The 19,074-nt window shown below is 39.4% G+C and overlaps 1 protein-coding gene across 3 annotated transcripts in view; it reads left to right on the top strand.

Annotated features, from left to right (window-relative positions):
• The window catches only part of olfm2a (olfactomedin 2a), a 246,246-nt gene extending 229,252 nt beyond the window's left edge, over window positions 1-16,994 (top strand). For 2 of the 3 annotated variants that reach the window (XM_087242237.1, XM_087242236.1), the window contains exons 3-6: window positions 2,787-2,942; window positions 5,878-6,097; window positions 6,666-6,772; window positions 16,037-16,994. In XM_087242237.1, coding sequence (XP_087098363.1) covers window positions 2,787-2,942; window positions 5,878-6,097; window positions 6,666-6,772; window positions 16,037-16,711 — 1,158 coding nt within the window. In that variant the 3' untranslated portion in view covers window positions 16,712-16,994. 3 annotated transcript variants of the gene reach the window in all.
• Window positions 16,995-19,074: the final 2,080 nt, after the last annotated feature.

Raw genomic sequence — 19,074 nt, forward strand, 5'->3', positions numbered from 1 at the left:
TGTGGTTTATATCTGTAAAATGTTGTAGTACCCTTTGCAGTCTCAGTGGCGCACCTCATAAGAAGCATATGTTCATGTTCTGACACGTTCGAGCATAAACTCGGCTCGAATCCAGCGTCTGATGAATTCCTTCTTCCTTTTTTCCCCGCTACATATCAGATTTTGCCCACTATTTATCACGAGAAAGACAAGTAGGAATCATCAATAAGTTTGTGCATCATATTTTATTTGCACATTTATTGAATGGAAATGTTTCTGATTCACGCATGCAAATTTATCTTCACATAGTGTCTTTATAGCAATGTGCGTGCAGTAGATAGCTCAGATTACATTGGGAAAACAGGCGACCGCTGCAAATTGTGCTTTAATGTTTAGCTGGTCAACTGTATGGTATGGAAATCTTACATACCTACTATATGAACCCGTCTCATACAGACGCCATTGCAAGGATCAGACACTTTGTAGAGAAGAATTTAACACAACTGCCTCTAGGAGTCGCCAATGGAAATAAAACAGACACGCACAAAAAATGTGCGTACGCCTGCCAGAAAGCTGCCGTGAACCTGCGCAAATTCCCACGTTCAGTTCATTGTTAGTAAATCCAAACGTGAGCGATTCTGAGCGTGAAACCTGGCGTACGCAAAGTTTTTGTGCGTACGCAGCGTTGATACATGAGGCCCCTGGACCTTTGGCTAGGTCTTTCTTCCACTATTTATTTACTCTTTTTTTCTACCCTCATGTTCACACAATGGTTTTCTTCCCGACTCAACTCTACCCACTATTATATAGGATGTGTTAAGTCTTCCATTATCAGGCCGAATAGTACTTTTTGCTTAACCTTTCTATTATATGTGGGTCAGTCAACATTTATATGGTTTCATTTTCCATGGTGGTGCTGATAACGGAGCTTTCTGGAAAGTGGAGTAAATCCATTGTTGCCTTGGTAATGCCAGTAAGTAAACACAAGAAATGAACAGTACAAAACTGTTGAATTGTTAAGATGTCTTCAGATCTAATTGGATGAGACTTGTTAGTGAAGAAGAAAAAGCAGAAATTCAATCATTTCCTTTTTAAGTTAAAGGTGCAGTATGTAGGTTTGACACCCAGTGGTTGAACTAGTCTTGGTTCAAAAAACATTTTCACTCTTACTTTCCTAAGATGACTCCACACAGTTGCAGGTTGCTAGACATCAACAAGCCTACACCGGGTCCTAACTAAAGGCAAAACAATAGAAGGAATATTCTCCATATTAACATGAGTTTTAGTCCTAACCAACACCTGCAATTTCTATTTCAGAAACAGGTTCTATTTCCTGTTGCTATATAACAGGTGATAAACTGACAATGTTTACCTCAGGTACACCTCATGTGCTTTATTCATTGTTAAATGCTAATAATGTGAATTTGAATGTCATCTATTTATATTTATATTTATCTGACATGTATTGCCATAATGAAAGCAGCAGCATATTTACCTCAGATCTTAAAAATAAAATAAACCGTTTAAATTTGAATGTTAGAACTGTGACTTAGTGGAAGCCAACATCAATCATTCAGCATGTACTATAATGTTAAAGAGGTTTAATATATATTAATTAGATTGTACATCTTACCATTTTGATGAGGTGCAGTGAGTGCACTATTCTGTGCTTCTGAATGGCTGTATTTAAATGTTTCTGTCGTCTTCTGCATCTGGTGCAAACAGCCAATTTGCTTATCAATTCAAATCTTGTCACATTGTGTGTTATTAGGACACAGTGTTACAATGTAACCATGGTGTTGCAAGGTAACCAATGTAAACCATTTCAAAGGCTGCTACTGTCCACTGGAGTTTGCATTTTTGTTCACGAACATACATTTTGAGAGCCTTCCTTTCTGAATAAAAGTAATCTGATGTGTTTCAACGCAAAATGATATGTTGAAATATAATTGGCTAAACTGGCATTGGGCAAGGGACCAAAACAAAGACAGACATTCCAGCACGGAACGCATATTTTCAAAACACTATAACTGACTTTAGCAATGTTATGACTGCTGACCCCACGTCCCGGCCTCGAAAAAGCAGGTGAAATTTAATTAATGAATGAATAGCATTTTTTTCCCAGGTAAACTAATATGTTCACTTAGCATGTTTCTCAAATATCAGCAAACATATTATGGTATTTTTATGCTTTAAAAGAGTCCAAAACTTACATACAGCACCTTTAAGCACTTGAACAAACACTTTAAAATTATTATAATAATAAATAATAATATAATGTACAATATATATATATATATATATATATATATATATACATATATATATATATATATATATATATATATATATATATATATATATATATATATATATATATATATATATATATATATAGACATTACGATTCTCTGGACCTTCTAGGTATTTTCTCTAACTGGACCTCTTTACATTTTAGTTGAATACCCCTACAGTAGGGGATAGTATATACCATCCATAAATGTCCACAGAAAGCCCCCATAAAGATAACTGTTTACATGTTTTTTGTGTGTATGTGTGTATGTGTGGTGTAAACCTCTGGGAATATGTGGGAGTATATGGGAGCAAGTTAGGTGTGTGTGTGCTGATCAACAGTCACGCTCTCATTGCCTCTGTGTTGATGTGGGCAAGATGCTCAGTGGGAGGTCTGAATATGTAGGCAGGCTGATTTGAACTGCAACAAATTGAAAGCGTCATGCTGTTCTGCGCTCAAAAAGTAGGCCCAGATGCATAACACTTTTGGCTTTGTGTTTTGTGGTATTTAACAGGTTCAGAATATCACTCAATCCATGGAGGTGCTAGACCTGAGGACGTACAGAGACCTGCAGTATGTGAGAGATACGGAGAACCTCATGAAAACAGTGGACGGCAAACTGAAGACTGCCTCTGAAAATCCTCGCAGCCTAAACCCCAAGAGTTTTCAGGTATTGACGCTTGAAAGAAACTGCTCAAAGCAACAATTTGTAGTTAGTTTTGGCTGTTCTTTTCTTTTTTATCCAGATCCTCATTACTGATATTAAATCTTCCCCTGCCATTAGTGCGATATATTATCAATTGAGAAGCAATGCTTCCCCTACCTGTGACAAGTTTTTAAAGCAATCTGTGTCTTAAGAAAGCCCTAGCACACGTCCTCATTGAGAACTTTTGTATCTCATGGGTGTGAACTACAAAGACAATCAGTAAAAGGGAGACTTTTCCTTGAGTGTACTCCCTTCTTTATCAGGGCCTAAAGTACGTTATCTGGCAAATTGCTGTCAAATTTAGATGAAAACCTTGTGAAATTGGCATTTGGCAACTTTTTTTTATATACTGGCATGGAAAGTTAAAGTGTGTTGTATAAGACTGTGATGAAAAAGAAGAACATGAAGTGCATGATTTCTGGAGCCTTCTTGTCATGTAAAACAGCTACTGTTGTGCGTACAGTACTGATTTGTAACACACTCAGCAGTGGGCAGCCTGTAAGCCTGGAGACTAGGTTAGGCTCATCACTCAAGGTGAAACTCAGTCCTGGGCAATGGCATTGCTATGGATTCTGGGCCCTATACGCAAGTTTAAGCCCCCTCAGTTAAGTATAACCTTGTAGGCCTCTCTGCATTCTGTCTCCCTTTTCTCCCAGTTAAGACACCCCTGCTCATAGTTGTTGAGACTGTAAGTTGGCACCGTTTATTCACTCCCCAACTACTGACAGTACTGACTGTACTATAGGTAAAGTATACATTTTACTGTAGGTTCAAAATCCGACTCTCTAACCATTAGGCCACAGCTGCCTGGAATTCTTTCAAAATTATGTCCATGAAAAAGCAAAGGTATTTAAAATTGACTTGATGCAAGATCTCAATGTCAAATCTATATACAGCCATCATCCGCAAGCAAATCAAGCACATCTGAAAAGGCCATCAATTCATAAATAGTACCAAGGTGAGGGGTAGCTCATGAATAGTAATAAGACAACGTTAGAGACTGGAAATTGAGCAACATCAGTGCATACTAATTAGTGCTAGGCTAAATATTTTATTGTAGTAACATCACAACCTGCCCACCTTTAGCTCTAAAGGCTGATTTATACTTCTGCGTCAAGCACAAGGCACAGCCTTCACATGGTCACATACCGCTCGCCGTGGCTGACAGTGACGCACCTCTCATAAATTTAACTACACATACAACATGTAGTGCAAGCTCTGTGATTGGTCGGCTTGGTTTTGCTGATGAGTGTGGGTGGGAGTGAGAGCCGCACAAACCCATTAGAGTGAGTGTTTACAAGTGTTGAGAACTATGAAGGAGCTCCAGATGGAAATTTTTTGTGTTTGCCTTATGATTAAAGTGGTTGCACATCTGTTGGTTCCCGCTTCAGAATTTTAGCTACTTGTACATTAAGGTAGCTTTCAGAAAAACCTAACACCAGTGAAGAAACACGACACAGAGGAACATAAAAACCCACTGCCAGCTAACATTTCGGAAGTGTTATTGCAGTGCAGAACAAACAGCATTCAGAAGTATAATGCACAGCAACACTTAAGGAATGCATTGTGGGTCACGGCGATCCCTCGATGCAGAAGTATAAACCAGCCTTAAGACTAGTCCTGGCACCTCTGTCCCAATGTGAAATCAGCACTAGCCCTCTGATTTTGTGTTTGATTGAGACATACTAAAGATCTTCAGGGAGAATTCAAATGAGCCTCAATTATTTACACCCAGTACCTTGAGTTTGTTTCAGTAATGACTCTGTGTGTATGTGCATATAAAAGGTTATGTTTTTCTCCTGCTCTCCTAAAGGCTAAGATTCAGGCCTCTTTATTGTCTAAGCTTTTTTATCTCTTGAAATAGATGGCATGGAAAGCCCTGTACGATCTCAGAATACTGCTCAATACAATATACAGAGTACTAAATGGAAGAGCACGCTTTAAGTTGAATAGCATGAAGCTGTCAGCTAGAGAGAGTGGAATGGAAGCCACAGACACTCTTCACAAGGGTATCGCCATCACTCAAAACGCCGCCACTTACCCATCTACCCAGCTCTGCTGCGGTCTGAGTCATCTCACCAAACGCTGCATAGAAAATTATTCAGAAATGTTACCGAAATCATTCCTCATTTATCGATACATGTTCAAAGCACCATAACCCCCCACCCCTCTTTTTTTCTCTGCTGGAGCTGTGAAAAATTTGCGAGATGTGCCAGTGTTAAAAGCTCTATTTCAAAGAGTGGAGTCTCAAAGCCTGGCTTTATTTTGCGAGGCTGCTGATGAATGTGGAGAGCTCAAAGTCGCCTATGGCAGGGCGGGAGATTAACGAGACTAAATTTTTGTGTCTCGGAACAGGAAAATGAGATTTATGATGCGGCGCCGCTGGGCTGAGAGCAGCTCCATCACCAGATTTACGATAAACTTTAACAAGGAGGAAACAGCCCCTCCTGTGGTGAGCATGCTTTATTGATACACCTGCTGTTCAGACCCCCTTTATTGATATACCTCAACCTGTGCCCGGCCTGCCAGTCCGCATGGGCGCTGTTACTGATGGCCCTCGCAGAGCTGAGATCACCCCACAACTTCTATCTCTTTTGCAGTGGCATGGTCATGCTGAGGTGGAAAGCTGACAGTGCTCTGATGAGTGGGCTTGTGCCACCACATCTGATGAGTAGTGGATTCTGAGAGATTGCAAAGGCATGAAATCAATACTTACTTTTCATGTGAGGATGCGTTCAGATCCTGAGCAGGAGGCTTGTCATGTCAGATCGAAGGTTTAAAATGAACATGCTGTTTAGCTAATGCAAGGCCATGCAAACTGCTGAGAGCAATTAACCATTCTTTTAACCATTCTTTCTTTAAATGCCGCTGCACACCTGTCTTTTTCTGTTTACCGCAGGAGTTAAAGGACAAGGTTACTCAGCTGCTCCCCCTGTTGCCAGTGCTGGAGCAGTACAAGGCAGATGCAAGAATGATTCTGCGGCTGAGGGAGGAAGTGAGAAATCTGTCTCTGGTACTTATGGCCATTCAAGAAGAGATGGGAGCCTATGATTACGAGGAGCTCAGGCAGCGAGTGCTATTACTAGAGACTCGCCTGCACTCCTGCATGCAGAAACTCGGTAAGGCATCTAACAGCAGTTGTTCCGAGCTGATTTTAATATTCAGAATGAAATAAGTAAAAATCTATTCATCGTGGACTTGACTTGTTGCAACAAGAGTAACGTAAATTGTATTTATTGTATTCACCGATTTGCTTTGCGTGATTATTTAGAGGGTGATTGTAGAGCAGCTGCAGTAATTTGCTTTTAAATGAAAACAGGAAAAGTAAACTAGACATGTTTGATGGTCGGAGAGACCACATTAGATCCAATTAAGTCAAAATGTGCTTGCTGTCCAATTAAATAAGCAATTTAACGTTAAAACGTTAAAAACAGCCAGCTAGCAAGCCTTGTACTCAAATGTCCAGAGTTCATTTGGCTGAAAGAGTAATTGGCTTTCAGATGCATGATGAGACAAGCTCATGTTCTATTCAGGGGGAAACTGATGACTTCACAAGAAAACCCAAAATGATGATCTAATGGATATTCGTTCTGCTTCATAACTGTCGCTGTTGGCAATTTAATGCTGACTGATTCATCAGAGTTGAGCGGGAGCCATTTTTTATGATACCCTCTGTTCCATCACCAGGTTGCGGAAAGCTAACTGGCGTCAGTAACCCCATCACCGTCCGTGCCTCAGGGTCAAGGTTCGGTTCCTGGATGACTGACACAATGATCCCCAGCTCTGATAATAGGGTAAGAATGACCATGCTGAAACACTTTATCTCTCCATCACTGCCACTGCTATGATGAGCTGCTTCTCCCCAGAGACGCACACACACTGCGACTGAGTCAGTGTTTTGGTACAGTGAAGCTACTCCTCAGCAGTGAGAGCTGAGTCACTGATGGATGGCTCTTCCACCATTTTTCTCCCTCCCCGTCTTTCTCTCTCTACCATACTCTCACTCCCTCACTTCAGTTTTCGCTCAATCCTTACGTCTCCTTTGAGAGCCACAATCCCTGTTTTAATTACTCCATCAGGGGGCTGGATGTTCACAAATTAGGTAAAAACTTTACCGATCACTGCCAGGAATTACTAGCAACCAGACATCATCAGGGGAGAACACTAGAAATGTCGCCTATGGCGCAGTGGTGAGTGGGCCCAGAAAGGCAATGATTCCCAGAGACACCAACAACACACATTTTCAAACACTTTCCAATTAAACAAACCTGTAACTCAACCTAGCTCATTAGTAGAGAATCCAAGTCTTGAAATTAATGTGTAAAATAACGGAGACCTACCAAATGTGTACTTTTGATTTGCCTCCATAAAACTTATTGGGAAAACTCACCTTTACTCAATGAGTCCATTGATGAACCGTATTTATACGGTCTACATCACCATATTGCCTTAATCATGGGTCTTCAGACCTTTTCTTGAAGGGTCACTATCCTGCAGAGTCTAAGACCAACCGCAATCAATAAACAGATGAACAGGTTTAACCAATGTTTTACAGAGTCTTCCAGGTAAAGTCAGGACTTTAATCCCACAGACATTTGCTCTTCAGGTGTAGGATTGGATAATTCTGGTCTTCATATTTTCACCAGTGACTCTGGCAGTTTATCATTCTATTAGTCCATGAGGCATAGAAGAGGTGTTTGTAATAGTATCTAACTTGAAAGTCCCAACCTTAAAGTCTCTACTTAATGAGTAGAGTGATGAGCCATATTTATATAAGCAATATTTCTACATCCCCATAATGCCTACATCATGGGTCTTCAGACCCTTTCTTGAAGGGTCATGATCCTGCAAAGTCTAAGACCAACCCTACATAATAAACATATGAACAGAATACATATGAACAGACATATGAACCAATGTTTTACAGAGGCTTCCAGGTCAAGTCAGAACTTCAATCTATAGACACATGCTTTTCAGGAAAAGGATTGGACTCTTCTGGTCTTATTGATTTTACAAGTGACTCTGGCAATTTATTATTCTATTAGTCGATAAGGTATATAAGAGTTGTTTGTAATACTACATAACTTGATAGCCTCAAATTAAAAGCCTGTACTTGATGGGTCCAGTTGATGAGCCATATTTATTTGGGCAATATCTCTATGTCCCCATATTGCCTACTTCATGGGTCTTCAGACCTTTTCTTGAAGGGTCACTATACTGCAGAGTCTAAGAACAACGTTACTTAATAAACAGATGTTGTCAAATGTTTTATAGAGGCTTCTAGGTAAAGTCAGAGCTTCAATCTGCAGACGCTTGCTCTTCGGTATTAGGATTGGACACTTTTGGTCTACATAATTTTAGCAATAACTCTGGCAATTTATCATTCTATTACTCGAGGTATTTAAGAGGTGTTTGTGATAATATCTAACATGATAGCCCCAACTTAAAGGTCTCTTGATTATTCCAGTGATGAGCCATATTTATATGGGCAATATCTCTGCATCCCCATATAGTCTACATCAGGGATTTCCAGACTTTTTCTTGAAGAGTCTCTATCATGACGAGTCTAAGACTAAAGTTACCTAATAAACAGATGTAACCAATGTTTTATTGAGGCTTCTAGGTAAAGTCAGAGCTTCAATCCTCAGACATTTGCTCTTCACGATTAGAATTGGACACTTCTTGTCTACATTAATTTTACTAATGACTCTGACAACTTATCATTCTGTTACTCCATAAGGCATATAAGAGGCGTTCCTGATAGTATCTAAATTGATAGCCCCAACTTGAAAGATCATCTCCAGTAAAACAGTCTTTTGTCTTTGTGTTAATGATTACATCACTTGCCAAGATTAATTAATGCAAATGAGACAAATACTGTACATCATAGCAATTAAGCTACTGGTAATTTCAACAGACAAGCACACTGTAGCTATATTTCAATCCAAAGATGCAAATTAGACTTATGCGCAAAACTGGAATATATTAATTTGGAATTTTATATATTGCAAAGCACTGTTTCTGTTCAATAGCTTTGTTTCCATCCACTTATTTTCAGAATGTGCACAAAATAACAGTTGATAGAAATGGCAAGATGAATATCAATTTTGAAAATGCTACTAATAGGTGTAACTAGTAGGTGCAAGACAGTAGCGCAGTAGGTAGTGCTGTCGCCTCACAGCAAGAAGGTCGCTTGGTTGCTGGTTCGAACCTCGGCTCAGTTGGCGTTTCTGTGTAGAGTTTGCATGTTCTCCCTGCGTTCACGTGGGATTCCTCCGGGTGCTCCGGTTTCCCCCACAGTCCAAAGACATGCGGTACAGGTGAATTGGGTAGGCTAAATTGTCCGTAGTGTATGAGTGTGTGTGGATGTTTCCCAGAGATGGGTTGCGGCTGGAAGGGCATCTGCTGCGTAAAAACATGCTAGATAAGTTGGCGGTTCATTCCGCTGTGGTGACCCTGGATTAATAAAGAGAGTAAACCGACAAGAAAATTAAAACATGATTGAATGAATAACTGAGTAGGATAAACTTTTTATTTGATAAGAAAAGATGAGCATAAACTATGATGGAAACACTTTTACTGAACAAATTCCATTTTGCACATTAAAAAAATAATGCTTGTGATTATGTTATTAGAGCTAGTGTGATGATAAAAATGTCTGTGAATAGACAAACCATCAGGCTGAGCACATTGTAAAGCATCCAAAATGTTGTGTTTGCCATACTTAAATGCCTTAACCATTTCAGTATTAGTGTTATATATTAATATTTATCCCCAGAACTCTCAAGAGCATGTGTGCTCCGCGTATGGTGCCTTCAAATGCCATCATGTGTTCATTGCGTGTCGGCATTGTCTTCTGAGGTGCAAGTCATTTATCAAATAAAGAAAATATTTACGCAGCTTCTCCTACTTCAATAAATTACATTTTTAATTTTGATATTTGGCAGCAGTTAATCAGGATGTTATGATTTTGACTTATTGACTCACTGGATGGAAACACTGCTGTATTTGCAAGTCTTTTATGCTATATTCCAGTTTTGCGGATACATTTAATTTGAATCGGTGGATAGAAACATAGCTAATGAGTCAAAGAGAACAAAATCACTACTTCCTGATCGAAGCCATAGAGAGAGTCCTCGAAAGAACGAACTCAGGAGACCATGGGAACAGAGAACGTGTCCTGTAAGAAATGAGATGCTGCGTTCTTTTTGATGGTCACATGACCATCATGCATTTTTAATAAAAAATTTAGATCGCTTACAATAAGTTTTAAAATCACAAAAAAAGTCATTACATATTTTATCTGCGCTTATTAACAGCAACTGTTACGGTAGCTTGGTGATGAGATCCGTCCTCTGTAGGCTAGATTGTCTCATTTCAAAACGCTCTGTTCAGTTTGCGTGGACTTCGAAGGACTCACCTTTGAAGTCTGCAATCATTCAGAGGATGCAGCCTCTGAAATAAGGCACAGCTAACATTTCAGATGCTGTGCATTGTGGTCGATCAACCGGTTTGTCCAATTAACGCCGTCCCATCCTGCCTATAATATCATCACATGACCAGTTAAAACAAAATCACATGACATTTTTGATGCACATGTTGGAATTTAAGGCCTCACAGTGACACAAGGGTAGCACGATCGCCTCACAACATGAAGTCGCTGGTTCGAGCCTCAGGTGGGTCAGTTGGCATTTCTGTGTGGAGTTTGCATGTTCTCCTCATGCTGGCGTAGGTTTCCTCCAGGTGCTCCGGATTCCCCTACAAGTCCAAAGACATGCAGTACAGGTGAATTGGGTAGGCTAAATTGTCAGTATTTTTTTTTATTTTATTTTATTTTTTATGAGATGAAAAGTTAATCCTTCTCAGTTGCGGGCATACAATTTTCAAAATGTATGTGCATCTAGGTAATTCCGTTATTCCAAAATGCACATAAAAAGAGATGGATAGAAGCATAACTACATGACACATGACACATGGCCTTGATGGTTAAGTTAGTAAAGATGTCGATAATCATCCTACATATGCCAGTCTTCTCAGAAGGAAACACAGAGGCGGAGATGGGCCGACCACAGTGTGACCACAGCTCCCCTCACCGATCTACTGGGACTCGCTTAGCCCACAAAGGAAATGCTATACTTAATGTTCCAATTATCCTGCCTATCCATAAGTCACCTGCTCTCCTCCTCTCCAGTCATCACGCAGCCCCACAGTAGCCTAAAAATAAAAATGCACCGCATCTCTCTGTGGAATGAGAAATGGGTGAAGAGGCAGGGAGGGGAACTGCAGGAGGGAGGGAGGGAGGAAGGAGGCAAAAGATTGCAAGGGAGCGTTAAATCCTCAGAGGGGCTTCATTATGCAGGAGAAAGAACATAATAACCATCCTAAATAAGCTGACTGTCTGAAGTTTCATTACGATGTGTTAATAAAGAGTGCAGAGTGCATGGCTTGGTAAAGATGGGGCACAGCATAGCTGTTGTGTGCCTGATAGATACTTCAGCCGGTGAAGGCGTGTAAGGAGAAGAAAGGCAGAGAGAGATGGAGAACCGCTAACAGGATTGATTTCTTGTGACTGTTGAGTGGAAAAGGGCAGGGAACAACTGCTGCAGCCGAGCGCATAGCACATACAGCATCTCCACTCCCACAGAGGGAGATCAATAGATTTGACAACACACACACACAAAGATTGTGCACAGTGAGAGTCACCGCTGGTTACACAGGAAGAAAGGCTCCGCTGTCACTCTCTCAAAAGTAAGTCAGAAGATGGCGTCTCTTTTGATGTACTGTACTTTCATCCAGGTATATGCTCTCTGTACCCCCATTTTTGGCTCAGTGATCTCAGCTTTCATTTTTAAGCTGGTTCATTCTTACATATATAGAAGGGTCCAAATGTTTTTGACCACTAGTGGAAATGCTTATCGTGAATGATTTTATCCAATTTGAGTGTTTGTTTGTATTTAAATGTCTTATCTGGTATGCCTCCATTTAGCTTTATGTTATTAGCATTGAGGCGGCACAAATAGCTTGTTTGTGTAAAATTTAATGATCCTGATTTGCATGATTTGCTGATAATCCGAAGAGCATCTTTAATGCAAATAAGAACATTAGTGCTTCTGTAAGCAGGGGTTCACGTGGAACATAGATTAGTGACCTAGAGACTTGCTTGAAAACAGCTTTTGGCTTTTATTATTTGACAAAAAAAATATTGTAATTGAGTGTGTTTTTCTTTATAACAACATTCTTGGAATGAAATCCATGACCTTAGATATTGACACGCTCTACACTTTGAACTCCTCTCTACATTACGTTTGACTCTTTCTTCATTGTTATTTATCCTGCACATATATATTTATATTTTGCAGTGGTATAGATCACTCACAGTTCAGTATGTATCATGGTTTTATGGTCATCGTTTGGTTCGGTGTATATTCAGTAAAAAAATAAATAAAGATACAGGACTTCAAATAAGTAAGTGAAGTTTACTTAGAAACTAATTTCGAGAGGATCATCTGCTTATGATTGCTCACAGCTGGTCCTGCATCCGCTCACGATTGATTCACCAATCAGACGAGTCCTAAATCTCTATAAATAACCAGAGTTTTCTCATCTCAGTCTCTTCATCTTGAAGAATCCCCCCCTACCCACTCCTACTCCCCCTCCTTTCCAGATGGGCAACACGGTGGCCCAGTGATATGCACTGTTGCCTCACTGCAAGAATGTCTCTGGTAAAAGTCCCTACTAAAGCAGTTGACATTTCTGTGCAGAGTTTCCTCATTCTCCACGTTGCATGGGTTTTTCCGGGTTCTTCGTTTTTTTTTTTTTTTTTATTAAGAATACCAAATCGATACCATAGCCAATCTCTTAGCAATTGTACATCTCTATAAGCCAGAAAGTCGGGGGAGTTCATCGAGATCTACCTGAGCTTAAACTCCCCTCTCACCCTACAAACAGAAGAGAGCCAAGGGCTCGAGGATCTCATGAGCTCAGGGCTCTCCAAGGACAGCATGCCAAACAAGCTTTATTGTCAATCATCAGCTAAGTGTGAACTCTTGAAAATAAGAAAAAGGACAAATGAAAACTAGATAACTATAATAGCAAAGATACAACTAAAATTGTAAATCAAATTCTCAACTCAACTCATTTTTATTTCTAGAGCCCTTTCATCCAATCACAACCCTGCAGGCACAGGACATCAACATGACTCCATATTGTAGTTGTACCCCAACAAACTCCAACGTCGTGGGGATGTTTGGTTTTGTTTGGAAATGAAAATCATATCAATGTCCAACGTCCAACCTAAAATCAACCAAACATCAACGTCTAATCATGTTACACCTTGACGTTGTATGGATGTTACTATTTTGACATCTATCAAATGTTGGATTTTGGTCACATTCTGTCTTTTTTGTACGTCAAAATTACATTGTCCTTAGACGCTGGCTAGACATTGAATTCTGCTCACCTGGTGTCATGACCTAAATCTAACCTATTATTAATGTCTAAAACATTAATGTTGTGTGCCTTCTAAGAATGGACACCAAAGTGCTGTACACAAACACACATCATACATGCAAACATACAAGTATCCAAGATACATAAACTCACAAGACATTCTTAAAAGCTAAAGAAAATTAGTTTTCAGTGACCTCTAAAATGACTCCAATGGAGGAGATGTTCTTTAGGAGAGTGAAAGAATGGAAGCTACTGCTGAAAAAGCTCTATCACCTTGACATTTCAAGCATGATTACAGAACTGTCAAATAGAGCCGATCCTCAAAGCGAAGAGATCTCACGGGTTGATGTTTATTAATTAGCTCAGAAATATAATCAGGGGCCAGGGCATGCAGGCATTTAAAAGCAAACAATAGTTCTTTGTACTGAATTTAAACTGGTTCAGTAACCAATGTAGGGAAACCAGTAAAAATGTGATAAATCACTGCATACTGTATTTAAAATCCACTGTATAAATTGAATAAAGGTTAAACATTATTGAGCTATTCAGTCAAGAGCAGTGAGTGATTTCATTATCTGTTCATGCCCTTAGGCAGCCTGATGAAAGGGGTGGTTCTTTTTTTTTTTTTTTTCGAAAGTGTACATTTTTTGCAGTTATTCGACACATTTTCTATTTAATCATGAAATTTAGATTTATTTTTAACAACAATACAGTAGGTCAGTAGTGAAAGATAACCTCACTTACGTCAGATTGTATGTTTTTGTTTTTGCTCAGCTGGATGTTGGACTTGAATTGGTTAAAACTGGTCAGCTGCAGTCACGCCAATGGACAGCCAACAGAGTATTTTGCCTGGTTTTAAAACCTTTTTTGATAGGTTATTATCACAATTATGGTGGCATAGCAGTTAAAAGAAGACCAATGAGTTCATATATGGGACAAATTCTGGACCTTTTTCACTGAGGGGTGGGTCCTTTTTTTGGATGATTAATATTAAAAACATCACTAATAAGAGTTTTCATTTTAAGGCAATATACAGATCCAGCACACTGAAAAAGTTACAGACAACACATAATCTTTTAAATGTGTACATACTAAAGAACTTACTGAATTTTCTTTAGGTCAGTCAAGTTGACCTAAAAATTGGACATAGCCTAACTGCATTTTACCTTTCAGATACAAGACTTAATTTGCATGTTGTAACATTCATTTACCTGTTCAGATGAATTTACAAGGTATAACTCTGTTTTGTCTACTAATTTGGGTTTGTGTTTATGGTTTATGGTTTATGGTGGCGAAGTTCCCACTCCTGTGTTTGTCCATTTGGTTGGGTAAAATGCAGAGCACAAAATCCACTCAAACAAATTGCAAATAACTTACAAATAACATTCTTTCACTTTCAGAATGTCTGGGCTTTCACTGCCTTTTTAGACCTTTCTTTCCTCGTGTGTTTAATACTTTTTTCCATAAGTCATTTTATTTTATTACACATGACCTAATTTTTAAACAATTTATTTATTTATTTTATTTATTTAATTTATTATTATTATTATTATTATTATTATTTATTTATTTTTTGCATAAAAAATTCTAATAAACTGTATCTTTGTAAACATTTTTTTCTGAGAAAAATGGTGAAGTGTTCAATACTTATTTCCCTCACTGTATGTATATTGAACCATAGAGGTCTTACTGAAGGGTTTAATATTGTCCAGAAAGTATTCATAGTGTTTCACTTTTTCCAAATTGTTTACAGTCCTATTCCAAAATAGATTAAATGCATTTATTTCCTCAAGATTATACACAAAATACCCCATAAATGTGAAGGAAAAAAAATTAAATTGTTACAAATTTATTAAATATAAAAAATCTTAAAAATCACATGTGCATAAGTATTCACAGCTTTTGCTATAAAGCTCTAAATTAAGCTCATGTTCTGAGTTCTGTTTCCACTGATCATTCTTGAGATGTTTCAGCAGCTTATTTGGAGTACACCTGTGCTAAATTCAGTTGATTGGACATGATTTGAAAAGGCATACACCTGTTTTTATAAGGTCCCAGGGTTGACATTGACATGCCAAAGCACAAACCAAGCATGAAGACAAAGGAATTGTCTGTAGACCTCTGAGACATGATTGTCTCAAGGCACACGGCTGGGGAAGGTTACAGAAAAATTCCTGCTGCTCTGAAAATTCTAATGAGCATAGTGGCCTTCATCATCCGTAAGTGAAATATGTTTGATACCACTAGGAGCTGGCCGGCCATCTAAGCTGAGTGATTGGGGGAGAAAAGCCTTATTTGATTAATAACCGGTCACAATGTCTGAGCTTCCATCCAACATGATGGAGCTTGAGAGGTACTGCAAAGAGGAAATGGGCAAAATTTCCCAAAGACAGGTGCGCCAAGCTTGTGGCGTCATATTCAAAAAGACTCTGTAATGCTGTAATTGCTGCCAAAGGTGCAAAAATCTTTGTCACATTGTCATTATGGGCTATTGTGTGTAGAATTTTAGAGAAAATACATGAATTTTATCACTATGAATACTTTCTGGATGCACTGTATATTGAGCATCCCTAATTTAAATAATTTATTTGTATCTTCTTTTCTCTCAGGTGTGGTCAATGGATGGTTACTTTAAGGGACGTCGTGTGCTGGAGTACCGCACCATGAATGACTTCATGAAGGGCCAGAACTTTGTCCAGCATCTCCTGCCCCACCCTTGGGCTGGTACGGGTCACGTGGTCTACAACGGCTCACTATACTACAACAAATACCAGAGCAACATCCTCATCAAGTACCACTTCCGGTCTCGAAGTGTCCTGGTGCAGCGGAGCCTTAGCGGTGCCGGCTACAACAACACCTTCCCCTACTCCTGGGGCGGATCATCCGACATCGACCTCATGGCTGATGAGAATGGTCTGTGGGCTGTCTACACCACCATTCCCAATGCCGGAAACATCGTCATTAGCCGTCTAGAGCCGCAAAGCCTGGAAGTGCTTCAAACGTGGGACACAGGCTTTCCCAAACGGAGCGCAGGCGAGTCCTTCATGATCTGCGGCACTCTTTATGTAACCAACTCCCACTTGGCCGGTGCTAAAATCTACTTCGCATATTACACCAACACCTCGACCTATGAGTACACTGACATCCCCTTCCATAACCAATACTCCCACATCTCCATGATGGACTACAATCCCCGAGAAAGAGTTCTCTACACCTGGAACAATGGACATCAAGTCCTCTACAACGTCACGTTGTTCCAGGTCATCAAAACCGCTGAGGACTAAGTCATTCAGACTTTACAAACACATTTGCTCATACACAAATGCACACACACTATTATAACACACACATACACACACTTATGTGGAGGGGGGACTAAAGTTGAAACTTTTTTACTGCATTCCAAACTTCATAGAGTGCTATTAATTATCTAATGTTCTGAGGAGAGGAAGATTGGTACTGATAAATGGACGGAGCTTTTATTTTCTTTCCTGTGATGATTCAGCATGAGTACTTTCTTTTTATTTGTGGAAAAAGATGAATAAATAAACATCAAACTTTACCATTTTTCAAGTTTCAACTTTTTCTTTCCTTTGTTTTTTTCTTTTCTCCTAGATGCTGATGGTTACTAATGGCTGCATACTGTAGTAGCTAAAAAAAAAAGAAGCTTTTGTAAATGCCTGATCGCTCATTATTTTTAAAGAAATCTTTAACAAAGCCTTCCTAACCTCCAGCTGTAATGAAAGTAGAGATGTGCCACAGCAGGATGAGCCGAGCCTCTCTTGACTGCCTCAGGAAGTGAATTCAGCTCCTGTTTGGTGTCAGCCATCCTGAGGAGAGACGTCAGTCAGGCAGAGCTCAGTGACATGAAGGGCTGAAAGGTGAGGTGGTGGAGGAGAAAAGAAAAAAAAATTAGAGACAGCGGAGGGATGAATAAAAAAGCAACAGCATTGAGTCGGACAGATGAGGCCCTGGGCTACGGTGATGCCTGCTGCTGCTGCTGTTGTTGTTTGCGCCTGCCAAGTTGCAATCTGTTCCCATCTTGTGATACGCAACTCCTCAACAGGCTGTGTATAAAATATTAAATTAGTGATGGCGGGCTTGTCCAGCTTCCTTTTACAATGTGGTTTTTACTTAATATGAGTCAAGTATAGTATCCATATTTGGTTTTTGGCTTTAGCAGAATTTTCATCATCAGTATGGTCTGCTGGTTTGGTGCAAAATATCTGCATAGGGCACTATTTTTGGACAAGTGTGCACTGGAAAAGAGAGACTGACTGCGGTCTTGGTAAATCTAACTGTACACATGTAAGGTACAGCATCCAGCATTTTAATGGAAAACTTTATCATAAAGGCCCGATCGCTCCAAGAAAATTAGCTGTAAAGATACATTGATTCATTCATTCATTTTCTTGTCGGATTAGTCTTTTTATTAATCTGGGGTGGCCACAGCGGAATGAACCACCAACTTATCCAGCAAGTTTTTTACGCAGCGGATGCCTTTCCAGCTGCAACCCATCTCTGGGAAACATCCACATACACATTCACACACACACTCATACACTACGGACAATTTAGCCTACCCAACTCACCTGTACCGCATGTCTTTGGACTGGGGGAAACCGGAGAACCCAGAGGAAACCCACGCAAAGGAAGGGAGAACATGCAAACTCCACACAGAAACACCAACTGAGCCGAGGTTCGAACCAGCGACCTTCTTGCTGTAAGGCGACAGCACTACCTACTGTGCCACTGCCTCGCCCTCTGTAAAGATACATATTACGTTAATATAATAAAAGAAAAAAATACACTAGCATTCTATCATTTGGCCAGTCAAATACTTTTTAAAGTTTTTTTATTTTATCAGCTGGGAAAAACGTGCATAAATTAAATACAACACAGGCTCATTGTGAACACGTACCACCATCTACATTTCTGGAGAGCGTGAATTAAGTAGCCAGAGGTATGCATGGCTGCATTTCATTTTTAAAATGAATACTATGGAGTGATATGATGCCAACGACGACCTTTGTTCCTTTTTCGCAACTACCAGCTGACCAGTTGCCTCCATGTTGATGGCTTTTCCACTGTTACCAGTTTCCCAGTGGCTTAAGTATGTCAGAGGACTTGGGAGGTGGAGCTGGTGGGTAAGTCAGTCAGTCTGTCAGTTGACAGCTGCCTCTGTTAGTTAAACTTTATTTGTCCTTGTAGGGAATTTTCTTTTTCAGCATACACTCACAGATTTTTTTCTTCTGGAGAAAGTCTAATTTGTTTTATTTCGACTAGAATAAAAGCAGTTTTTATTTTTTATAGACCATTTTGAGGACAAAACTATTAGCCCTTTTGGGCAATTTTGTGTTCGATAGTCTACAGAACATACCATAATTATACAATAACTTACCTAATTACCCTAACCTGCCTATTTAACCTAATTAACCTAGTTAAGCCTTTAAATGTCACTTTAAGCTGTATAGAAGTGTCTTGAAAAATCCTGAGAAAAATATTATTTACTGTCATCATGGCAAAGGTAAAATAAATCAGTTATTAGTGATGAGTTATCAAATATTTATATTTTGTGACTAATTAATGTGGGATGAGTTTTGCTTTGTGTTCTCTCTCTAACATCAAAAACCATCCCCTTAGTTTT

Source organism: Danio rerio, chromosome 3 (genome assembly GCF_052040795.2).
Source record: "Danio rerio strain M-AB ecotype USA chromosome 3, GRCz13ab, whole genome shotgun sequence".
Lineage (NCBI taxonomy): Eukaryota > Metazoa > Chordata > Actinopteri > Cypriniformes > Danionidae > Danio > Danio rerio.